Below are 12329 nucleotides of genomic sequence, written 5' to 3' on the forward strand. Positions count from 1 at the left end.
TTTTCCTCCTCTCTGCTGCGCCCTAGAGCTATGACATTGGAAATCGTCTCCAATGAAACCCGAAATAAACGTTTCTTATTTGGGTTTAAATGTGTTGTTTTCTTTCGAATCTCCCAACCTCCCGTCAATTTTTCTATTAGTAATCAGGGTAAGTACTTTGGGTTGCCTACGTAATGTGGAGTCCTACCACAACCTGACGATCACGATCTTTGGCCATAGAGTAGTAAGGTGTCTTTTAAGTGCTGTCATTCGTAAGTATCTTCGAAGTAAAAAGAATTCTACAAGCATCACTGACCAGCGCAAGGTAATTTAAGGCCAGGACAGTACAAGTTGTTCTCAATTTTTAAGTCTTCTCGCACAATCCTGGTGCTAAATTGTTCATCTCATAAGGTAACGTACTCTCAGACTGCTCAAAATTATTAATTACTCCATTTTCATCATAATTTCACTCTGCTGAAATAAGTCCACGTGCAAGAGATTGTAGAATCTTGAAATAGATTCATAATCCTTGCTAGCACCGCTCACCTGAAACGTCTACTCAACTCAACTCGAACCATTGTCGTCTCAGACCTATATATTTTATTATATTTCATAATTTATATAGATTTTCAGACTTCTCTAGATCTTCTCACATGAAAATGGGTATGTAGCACCAGGATTGAAACTTCTCAAGTCCATCTCAATAAAAATGATTACTGATTCATTGTCTGCTCATAATATTCCTTATTATTAAGGACCCTGGATGTAGCTGTTTTCTTCAGAACAGGATATGAACACCTCAAGTTTCGTTAAGCGATCAGTGATAATGCTCGATACACCTCGACCTAGGCTCCACCCTGGAAAGTCTGCTCGAACACTCATGTCTACTCACTTGGTATGGTCTACTCTTTATAATATGTACTCTCATTGTTTCTCTTCTATATTCATTCATCGAACTCAACATGCATGTTAGTTTTCTCAGCCTTCAGCACATCTCAAAATCTACGATTAGAGATTTATTCAACTCAGTACTCTCATGACTTCTCTTAATTTATCAATTGTTTCTTCTATTTTTCTGATGAACGTTCTAATCGTGCTTACTTGTAAGCAGTTCGTCTCTGTAAATGCTGAATTCATTGATAAATTTTTGCACTCTTCAAGATCATCTCAATGTATATGAATTATACTATGTTCTTCTCATATTAATTATGATTGTCCTTTTCATTTAATTAATTATTATTGAACTTCTCATTTAATTAGAATTTATTGCCCTTTTCATATTAGTTTTAATATTCTAGTGCTTCTCAAATTCATTAATTCTGTGCTTCTCATTTAACTTGTGCTACTCTTGTTCTGCTCATACTTACATTAACATTATTGATCAACTCAAATTTAATGTATCGATTTCTCGTTGATGATCAGACTTAGACATTGCAGTTTCACCTCGGGCCTATTTCTCTGTACTCTCGCGTCTTCTCTTTAAAATTCAGTATTCTAACCTTCGCGTTTTCTGATAGAAAAAGGAGGCTCTCGCAATCAATTTTCAATTGATTGCCCTATCACTGTGTAACCGTTGTGTTGATATTGAATTTATTGAACTCCTCAACGTCTAAGTCTGACATCAAGTGACTTCTCATTTGAACTGCTCTGGACCATCTCTTGTTTTTAATTGGATATTGTCTCTCTGAGTTTATAGATGTGGTTAATATTAGTTGCTTTTTACTGTATTAGCTTCATGCAGGTGACATTGTAACGATACTTGATTGTTTTTAATAAAAATCAAGCCTCGTTTTAGATATCCGTTTCCCTGTATTTTCCAGTTGAAACAATGCAACACCGTCTGATGGAGATTTCAGTTTCAATATAGTTATTCCGTTTCATTGTGGAAATATTTTTCAGAATCCTGATTAATAAATTCAAATTCCGTATAATTGAAATTTCCATCCTTAATCCGCCGTAAGAATCCAAAATAAAGAAAAAGTGTCTTTCTGCATTCGGCGTTGTTTTTCCGTCCACAAAAACACACCGAATTCAGTATAAAACAACGTGGATTGCAGATAACGACAGTTTCTTTTACCGATAAAGAGATAACCGCCACCGAGAATATTTCTTCTGGGGAGAATATTCGAGAATTCCGAATTTTGAGTGCAATTTTGATCACGTGACCGTCCACATGTTGGAGAGTTAATAAATAGGACCGCACCACCAGACGAGAATTAATTCATTATTATTCATTCGGTAGTCATTCGTTATTAATTCATTATTATTCATTCGGTAGTCATTCTGCGATTCTGTTTTCAGTCTTGATTCGGTAGTGATTCTTTTCTTGATTTCTTCGTGATTCTTTAATTCATTTCCGCTTTAATTAAGTCTGTCTTCGTATTAAAGTTTTCCTTTGCTTTTCTTTATTTTTTTCTGCTAAGTGGTGGTGTGACCGTACCGGAACAAACTGTAAGTCTCTCCTTGATACCGCATACTTCGTGATTCAAAGTTGCATTCTTTTATTTGTTAAATTGTGTTAATCCTTGTTGTTAATCCTCCTGTTTAACGCAGACTTCTGTCGCCTGGTTCTCTGGTGAACCAAGACCAGTCGACGGAAATCTCGAAGTTTTTCTACTGGTAATGCTTGGCGTGTGACACCCAAGGTTGCCACAGAAAGACCACAGTAACCTATCCCGTCCTACCCCATTTGTGTTCCGTTTAGACTTCCCGTTTAACGCAGACTTCTGTCGCCTGGCTATCTGGTGACGGAAACCAATCGGCAGAGGTCTCGAAGTTTTTCTACTGGTAATGCTTGGCGTGTGACACCCAAGGTTGCCACAGAAAGACCGCAGTAACTTATACCGTACTACCCCTGTTGTGTTCCGTGTAGATTTCCCGTTTACCGCAGACTTCTCTCGCCTGGCTATCTGGTGACAGAAACCAATCGGCAGAAGTCTCGAAGTTTTTCTACTGGTAATGCTTGGCGTGTACACCCAAGGTTGCCACGGAGAGACCACGATAAACTACCCGGTTATCCTGTAAATTGTTGCATTGTGTTTCACCTGTATCAGCCCCGTCCCGTTTATTAAATAGTTTCAAATTCTGATTGGCCTGTACACTGAAAATCACTGGAAGTGCTCGGGATCAAACCCATTGCTAAATTAACCGATTACAGAGACTTGGATCTTTCTGAGACACCCGGTTGCTGTAAATTTTGTGTAAACCCCGTACATCCGTTATTGTCTCAGAAGGAATCAAAGTGACTGCTATGAATTGTTTGCTTTCTTTGATACCTGATAGTTTGACTGAATATAGTTGATTAGAATATTCTTTGATTCATTGATTTCACTTTCTGATCACCGTGACAAGTTATTACATTTCTGTTTTCCTTATTTTTGAACTTGGTCATCAGCTGAATATATTTCTTGACTTGGAAATAACTGTATAGTTCACTGTAATTTAGATTGTTGTAATAAATTCGGTTTTAAAGTACTTGTTATCGCTACCACCTTAGATAAACCCAACTCTGTCTCCGACTAGTAGGTACCTGGGTGAGTTTGCTATTTCTCCCTATTAAAAGAATAGCTGGCGCTCGAGATTAAACCCTTTTCCCGACCAAACCCGTTACAAAATTGACGCCCGAGCGTTGGGACTCTTAAAACCGGGTTCAGTTTTGGAATAACTTCTTTTTTTATCTAACCGAGGAGAATAGTTTTGAACGGTGAACCATACAAACCAATTTATTCAGCTGTTGACTTGCAAGAAATATTTTATCTGGCTTATATTTCTGAAATATAATTTATTTAGATCGGTTGAGTGAGCGATTTGCTGATTGCGTTGAGTTAACCTATCTTGAGTTATAATAGAACATCACTGGTAACCTTAAACAGAACCGAACAGTTAACCAGCTATTTCTGATAACCGCACAATATGGAAATTGACTTATGATTTTCACCGCTTATGATTTTCACACGCTTATGATTTTCACTTGAATAATAAAACTGACTGTGTTTTCTTTTCCTTTTCCCATTTGATTTATTTGCTGGTTGACAAGTGTTCATTATAACTCTGATAGTTTATTGTGATTATACCCGCATTGGACTTGTTGTTTCTCTGATTACTTTATTTTATTTGAAACCGTTGATACACTGTTGGTGAATTATTCCCTTTGAATTAGGTGAGCTTGAACCGAAAAAACTTCAGAAAGGTAAAACTGTAAGTGAACTTGAACCGAAATAATTTTCTTGGCTGTTAAAACCGATAGTGGACTTGGTCTGAAATATTTTGTTGACAGGTAACCTATTTCTTCGAACAAGTGTTAGGTTAACAGTGAGCTGTCAAGTGACCGATAAATAGTGAGTGATAGAATAATAGGTGCTTCCTCGATTGGACATTGATTATTGATCCGGGTTTCAGTGAATTTTGTTGAGTTAATTATTCATTCGGGCCTCAGTGAATTTTATTGAGTTAATTATCCATCCCGACTTTAGTATTCATCCGGACTTCAGTGAATTTTATTGAGTTAAGTATTCATCCGGGTCTCAGTGAATTTTATTGAATTAATTATCCATCCGGACTTCAGTAAATTTTTGAATTGATTATTCATCCGGACTTCAGTGAATTTTATCGAGTTAATTGTTCATCCAGGCCTTGGTGAATTTTGTTGAATTAATTATCCATCCGGACTTTAGTATATTTTTTTTTGAATTGATTATTCATCCGAGCTTCAGTGAATTTTATTGAGTTAGTTGTTCATCCGGGCTTTAGTGACAGTGATATTTAATCGGACTTAGTGATTCTGAAACATTATAACCAGTGTTGAATTATTCCGTGTGTTAGCTTTGAACTTAGACTTTACATTATTTCATACCGGACATTGAACTTATTGAGAGTGTGTTACTGGATCGTGAGTCGGGTGGCAAGATAGTTGAACTATATGTCATTGAACATGGATGTGAACAGGCTGCTCAGTGATGAATTGACTTATGAACTAGAACTGAGAGGACAGTCAATACCAAGCACTGTGATGACAAAGCGGAGTCTACTACGACAAGTGTTACAGTCAGACATACCGCTACAGCCTTGCACATCAATGAACCCCACACTGGATATCGACATTTGCCAAAATAAACTCACCGATCTAGTGGAAGCACTTCAGAATTTCAATCACGCTAATGCGACTAACGAATTTTCGCGAATATTCACAAGATTAACACACATTCAGGGAAGACTGAACTTTATTGTCACTTCCGATGAAGCACAGTTACAACTGATCGAACAACTGAAGGCGACTACAACTAAGGCCTTGGAGACGCTGGAGCAACTGAGTAGTAGCAACACCCGTGGACAGCCATCCAGTCAGCAGGAACGGTCCCTCTTGGATGTGGAGGTTCCCAGTTCACCTGGGATGTCCCTGATCCAACCGGAAAGAGCTGAAACATCCCTGATTGATCTTGGAGATGGGGTCAATCTTCTGACAGCTGCTGATGTCTCACATACTGGTACACCTGTAAGGAATAAAACATTAGAACATGTCATGAACGAGACAAGGCGGACATGTACAGCATTACTGCGGCAGATACCGGCATTACCTGTCACCCAGTCACAGGACTGTGGGACAGCATCACCTGAAGATCGGACACCGAGAAGATGGATTAATTCTACCCGCAGAGTGTCTTTTCCACACTTACCTACATCTTGTGTGAACTCTGGCAGGACCATGACCAGAGAGAGAGTACCATTAGAGCCGGAACCTCGACCGTCACCGGTGCCAACCATTCCTGTCCACAAATGGAATATTTCATTTGGTGGCACAGGTAGTGTGAGCGGCTTCATCGAGGAGGTGGAGAGATTGGCCGAGTCTCGTAAGGTATCCCTAGAACAAGTGTTCGAGTCAGTTTATGAACTACTGCGGAAGGATGCCAGGGATTGGTTCATCCCCAGGAGAGGTACATTCAGGAACTGGCAGGATTTCAAGGAGCAACTTAAGGAAGCATTTTTACCGGTGAACTATGAGGAGAACCTGTTGGAGGAAATAAAAAGGAGAACGCAGGGTCCTGATGAAAAGCTGCTGATGTACGTCACTCGAATGCAGAATTTGTTCCAGAAACTAACATACAGTAGGCCAACCGAACCGGAACAAATCCGAATCATCAGGCAGAGGCTGTTACCGACCCTACAACAGGCCTTAGCATTCCAGGAGACTAACACCTATGATGAGCTCCTGCGAAAAGGAAAGGTTTTCGAGTTAGTACAGTGGCAGATGAGCCAGTACACCAGGCCACCCTCTAAACCGGGTCTTCTTGACGAGCCCCACCTGACGTATCGTCCGTCCCAACAAAACCGGCAACAGGCCAGTTTCTCCTTGGACACCGAAAACATATCAGGAAACTCAGAACCACCAGTACCAGTAGGTCACAACAGACCACAAACACCGCCGTCACCGCTTAGAAACACCCAGCCAAGACCGGATCGACCAACGGCACGAGTCGACAAGCAAAATACAGGTTCACCTAACCGAACCACATCACCTATACCAACACGACGATCAAACCAACAAGGAGACCGACAGGAAACACAGGGAAACCGGACTGATCCACCGACGAGGAAAGTGTCTTTCCAAACACAGTGCTTCCGATGTGGTGAATACGGCCACATGCGACGGGAATGCCGAGGACGACCGAGGTTATTCTGTTCTCGTTGCCAGAGGAAAAACATTCGCTCAAGCGATTGTCCGTGCAGCCCGGAAAACTAAAGGGAGGTATGGAGAAGGGGTCGACCATATCTCCGGGGACGCTGACTCCTATGGCATCGACCGTGTGTAACGACAACCGTCCGCTGGTGGAAGTAAAAGTAGCCGGGAAGCGCTACAATGCACTAATTGACACCGCAGCCACCAGGAGTTTCATCAGTCAGAAAGTGGCAGAACAGTGTGAACGCAAAGGAATCACGGGAGAACCCGTTGAGGATGGCTTTGTGGTAGTTGCCAATGGTCAGTATACCGCGACGCCGAAACTTTATACTACCGCCATACACATCGCTGACTATTCTTTGACCGACATAAAATTTTTGTTGGTGTCTGATTTACCGGTAGACCTCATACTAGGAATGGACGTACTGGGAGTGTACAATTTTTCCCTTAACCTTAGCACCGCCGAGTGCTATCTGGAAGGCCGACTAATCTCCAAACCAACACCTAAAGTGGGAAAAACTGTGGAGGTACACGCCACTGGCGAACACTTGCTGGAACTGACCAAGGCACAGAAAAAGAAGTTGGACGCTTTTCTCGCCAGAGAAATGAAGGAGTTCGAGAAGTTGTCCGGCACCACGAAACTGATAGAACACAAAATCAAACTCAAACCTGGGACAGAACCGATTAAACAGCGATACCGGCCACAGAATCCGAAGATGCAGGAAATCTTCAACCAGGAAGTAGATCGAATGCTGGCTGAGGGAGTTATTGAGCCTTCTAAGTCGCCGTGGAGTTCACCTGTTGTGTTAGTCAAAAAGAAGGACGGTAAATACCGGTTTTGTATCGATTTTCGAGCAGTCAACGAAGTGTCCGTTAAAGATGCGTATCCGTTGCCGTATATTTCGGGAATCTTGGACAAATTACGCAGAGCCAAATACATTTCGACGATTGACTTGAAACAGGGATACTGGCAAATACCGTTAGAAAAGGATAGCCGGCCTATTACAGCATTCACGGTCCCGGGGAGAGGACTATTTCAGTTCACCGTCATGCCATTCGGCTTACACGCAAGCCCAGCCACGTTCCAGAGATTCCTGGATACCGTAATAGGTCCCGAAATGGAGCCCAAAGCGTTTGCCTATCTAGACGATATAGTCGTTCTAGGGGAAACCTTTGAAGAACACATGGAGAACTTAAGGGAAGTATTCAGACGACTAAGGGAAGCCAACTTACGTCTCAATCCCGACAAATGTGAGTTTGTCCGGAAGTCTCTGAAGTACCTGGGACATGTCGTCACTTCCGAAGGCATCTGTACGGATCCGGATAAAGTGGCATCCATAGTGTCATTTCCTGCTCCCAAGACCGTCCGAGAGTTACGCCGATTCCTGGGTGTTGCGAGCTGGTACCGTCGATTCATCGAGAATTTCTCCAATGTAGTTTCTCCGCTAACCCTGCTACTCAAGAAGAAACAGCGGTGGAAATGGGGAGAAGACCAGCAGAAGGCTTTCGATATCCTGAAACACAAGTTGACTGAGTCACCGATATTGGCTTGTCCGGATTTCACCAAACCGTTTGTAGTACAAACAGACGCCAGTGATACAGGCCTAGGTGGAGCTCTAACACAAGTGATAGATGGAGAAGAAAGGGTAATTGCCTATGTTAGTCGCACATTAAACCCAGCCGAGAAAAACTATTCAGTATCCGAGAAAGAATGCCTCGCCATCGTATTTTCCATAGAGAAACTACGTCCGTACCTAGAGGGATTCCATTTCACGGTCATTTCCGATCATATGAGTTTAAAATGGTTAAATTCTATAAAATCACCGTCGGGAAGAATTGCTCGATGGTCCGTTTTTCTTCAACAGTTTGATTTTGAAGTACAGTACCGTAAGGGATCCCTGAATAAACTTGCTGACAGTCTGTCCCGGAATCCCTTACCGTCCGTAGGTTCCGTATACCTGGCCAAAGTGGAAATTCACTGCCGATGGTACAACAGGAAACTACAGGAGGTTCAGAAGGACCCAGGAAATTTCCCAGATTGTGCCATAATCGATGGGAAACTGTTCCGACATTTTTGGGATGCATCAGACTTCACGGAAATTGGAACTGGACAACCCTGGAAATTATGCGTACCCACCGAACAGCGTTCCGAAGTACTGAAGGAGAATCATGATTCGGAACTAGCCGGACATATGGGGATCGCCAAGACAAGTTCCAGGATTGCCCGGAATTACTACTGGCCTGGTATGTTCCGAGACATTGCGAAATATGTTAGAAACTGCACTTCGTGCCAACGCTACAAAGTTTCGCAACAGAAAACTGCTGGGAAGATGCAACCACACAGGATGGCAGATGCACCATTCAGGGAAGTATCTACAGATATCGTCGGACCGTTACCCCGAAGTAAAAAAGGTAATTCTTACATTGTGGTCATGCAAGATCGCTTCACGAAGTGGATCGAGTGCCGCCCGTTGCGAAAAGCTACAGCCAAAACCGTTTATTCTGCGTTATACGAACAAATCATCCTTAAATATGGATGTCCGGCCGTTGTTATCTCCGATAATGGAGTACAGTACGATAGTAAGTTATTTAAAAACAGCCTTCAGGAACTGAATATAGCTCACAGATTTACCCCACCGTACACGCCACAGTGTAATCCGGTAGAAAGAGCGAATCGAACACTAAAAACTATGATTGCACAATTTTGCGAATCCGATCAGAGAAACTGGGATGAAAAGTTAGGGGAATTAGTTTTTGCTATTAACACCGCTAAACAAGAGTCTACCGGGTTTACTCCGGCTTTTCTGAATTTTGGTAGGGAACTAAATGTCCCTAGGGCGATTTATTCGACACACCCCCAAAATGAGGAAAACAGTAACCCAACCGAAGTAAATAGAGACATGACTCACCGTACAGAACAAATCCGGCACCTACAGGAAGCACATGAGTTTGTGCAAGCTCGCTTGTACAGGGCTTTTGAACAGCAGGCTCATCATTACAACCTACGCCGTAGAGAAGTTCGCTTCCATGTAGGTGACAAAGTTCTCCGTCGCACAAATCCGTTATCATCCGCTGTCGACAGTTTCGCAGCTAAACTGGCTGCAAAGTTCGCCGGACCGTATACCGTTATTAAGGTAGTCTCTCCTGTAGTGTATGATCTGAAAGATGAACAGGGTAAGAAGGTTACCAACATCCATATTAAAGATTTAAAACCATTTCACTCAGGATAGAGATATTTTTACTGTTCACCCGTTAATTGAACATGATCCCCAGTCATGTGAAATTTTGTTTTATTACCGTTCCGTTAACCATCACACCGGTGATTTGACAAACCCTTTGTCAATATCCTGACAGCAACCGTCACCGTATAAGATTTCATATCCTATTCGGTTCACCGAACAAATCAGAATCTACCATGTCATCTAATTAGAAACAGTTCTTTCTTTCTACATTTTGTTCAGTGGATTGAATGGATTCATGATACCGTTCAAGCTTTGCAATTACAATTGGAAAACATAAATTCATTTGGATATAGCCAATCCGTTCAGCAACACCGACATGTCAAAACGATATAAATTGTCATCTGTCTGTGTTTCTGAAAGGTACATCCTGTAGACAGAGCAAAGCACAGCTTGAAATCCGTTACATTAATTATTCTGTGAATTCACAAGGTTCCGAGACAAACCGTTGCTTTAAATATTGTATTCAGAATATTTAAGATGAATAACGTTTAACAAATACTAACCGTACTACCTTAAAAACTGGATAGATAGTCTGAATTGTATCTAGTTCTCTACTACTGTTCTCCTGTGTAACTTTTTCTATGAAATTGTAACACCGATACTGGTGAAAGTGCATATCCGTGATCTGTTCAATTAATTCAACCCAAGAAAACTGGAAAAAGCTCTGTATACTGTCAATGTTCTACTGTTAAAACATTACCTATGTGGCAATTAAGTCTGTTCTAGGATACCAATTACTCCAATAGGGTTTGAATGAAAGTTCAGCTGTTAACCTACCTAGCGGGGACTGTCGGATCAGAGAGCCTCCACCATTCCTCCGTCAGGGATTACGTCCCAACTCCGAACAATATTCTGGCACACAGTGAATGTCCACATCCACCTCCAGTGTGGTGAGAGGGTCCAATTCACCTCCAACAACGAGTGATTTCAAGCTTGGGTACATTTCCACCTACAACGAGAACACAAGTTAGTGAATGGTTCTTCCCACTTGAAGTACTAATCGAAAGGACTTTGGTTTGATGAAGGGGATATTCGAAACTCACCTGCCTGACCCATCTTCGTAGTCAAATGATGCACCGAACCAACATCCAAGAAGGAAACAGTGCCAACAAGTGGTCAACGTCAAAGATGCCTCATCAGCCCATTTCATCGTGAATGATAGTTCCCTAAGATCCAACCGTTAATAGGAAATGGAACAATCGATATGGAGTACTTACCGTTATATGTTGCCATCGATTTCATTTCCCAATTCTGGAGTAATTTCATTTCACTAAAAGCACGTTGTTTCTGACAGATACCACAGAACCAACGACAGTCATAGAGTGCCACGAAAAAGGTTATGTCAAACGTCTACCGACAATCGGATCAAAGATCACACGCACTTCGGTCCATAGCTAGGGACGACACCGATCACGGAGCGTAACGCAGAGCGCAGAGTATGGATCATGGATCGGAGAGAACCACTATACATGGAAGGAGCGCCTACCGGACGATTACTGAACTACACCTGTGAGCAGATCCGGATATCACTTCTATTGTACTGTTTAGATTAGGATGAGAACTCTGTGAGGGTGAGATAGCGAGCACTTAGCCGATTTGAATTTCCGATTAATTTTTTTTTTTTTTTTTTTTTGATGGGCCAGTTACCCCTTATTAAATTGAACTTGTGTCTTCAACGCAACTTCAATTTTTCGTGTATGTAACGATACTTGATTGTTTTTAATAAAAATCAAGCCTCGTTTTATATATCCGTTTCCCTGTATTTTCCAGTTGAAACAATGCAACACCGTCTGATGGAGATTTCAGTTTCAATATAGTTATTCCGTTTCATTGTGGAAATATTTTTCAGAATCCTGATTAATAAATTCAAATTCCGTATAATTGAAATTTCCATCCTTAATCCGCCGTAAGAATCCAAAATAAAGAAAAAGTGTCTTTCTGCATTCGGCGTTGTTTTTCCGTCCACAAAAACACACCGAATTCAGTATAAAACAACGTGGATTGCAGATAACGACAGTTTCTTTTACCGATAAAGAGATAACCGCCACCGAGAATATTTCTTCTGGGGAGAATATTCGAGAATTCCGAATTTTGAGTGCAATTTTGATCACGTGACCGTCCACATGTTGGAGAGTTAATAAATAGGACCGCACCACCAGACGAGAATTAATTCATTATTATTCATTCGGTAGTCATTCGTTATTAATTCATTATTATTCATTCGGTAGTCATTCTGCGATTCTGTTTTCAGTCTTGATTCGGTAGTGATTCTTTTCTTGATTTCTTCGTGATTCTTTAATTCATTTCCGCTTTAATTAAGTCTGTCTTCGTATTAAAGTTTTCCTTTGCTTTTCTTTATTTTTTTCTGCTAAATGGTGGTGTGACCGTACCGGAACAAACTGTAAGTCTCTCCTTGATACCGCATACTTCGTGAT

General features: G+C 41.4%; 1 protein-coding gene across 4 annotated transcripts in view; it reads right to left on the reverse strand.

Moving 5' to 3' along the window:
• Positions 1-5180: 5180 nt before the first annotated feature.
• The window catches only part of LOC123318089, a 65753-nt gene continuing 58604 nt past the window's right edge, over positions 5181-12329 (reverse strand). Inside the window, exons 1-7 of one of the 4 annotated variants that reach the window (XM_044904787.1) lie at positions 11112-11435; positions 10938-11060; positions 10672-10843; positions 9562-9810; positions 7886-8166; positions 5652-5836; positions 5181-5588 (exon numbers count right to left, since the gene is read on the reverse strand). In XM_044904787.1, the coding sequence (XP_044760722.1) occupies positions 5320-5588; positions 5652-5836; positions 7886-7941 (510 nt within the window). In that variant the 5' untranslated portion in view covers positions 7942-8166; positions 9562-9810; positions 10672-10843; positions 10938-11060; positions 11112-11435 and the 3' untranslated portion in view covers positions 5181-5319. Of the gene's footprint in view, positions 5589-5651; positions 5837-7885; positions 8167-9561; positions 9811-10671; positions 10844-10937; positions 11061-11111; positions 11436-12329 lie in introns of those variants that run through there. The other 3 variants (XM_044904789.1, XM_044904788.1, XR_006538252.1) reach the window with 3 other exon arrangements.

This window comes from Coccinella septempunctata, chromosome 7 (genome assembly GCF_907165205.1).
Source record: "Coccinella septempunctata chromosome 7, icCocSept1.1, whole genome shotgun sequence".
Classification (NCBI taxonomy): domain Eukaryota; kingdom Metazoa; phylum Arthropoda; class Insecta; order Coleoptera; family Coccinellidae; genus Coccinella; species Coccinella septempunctata.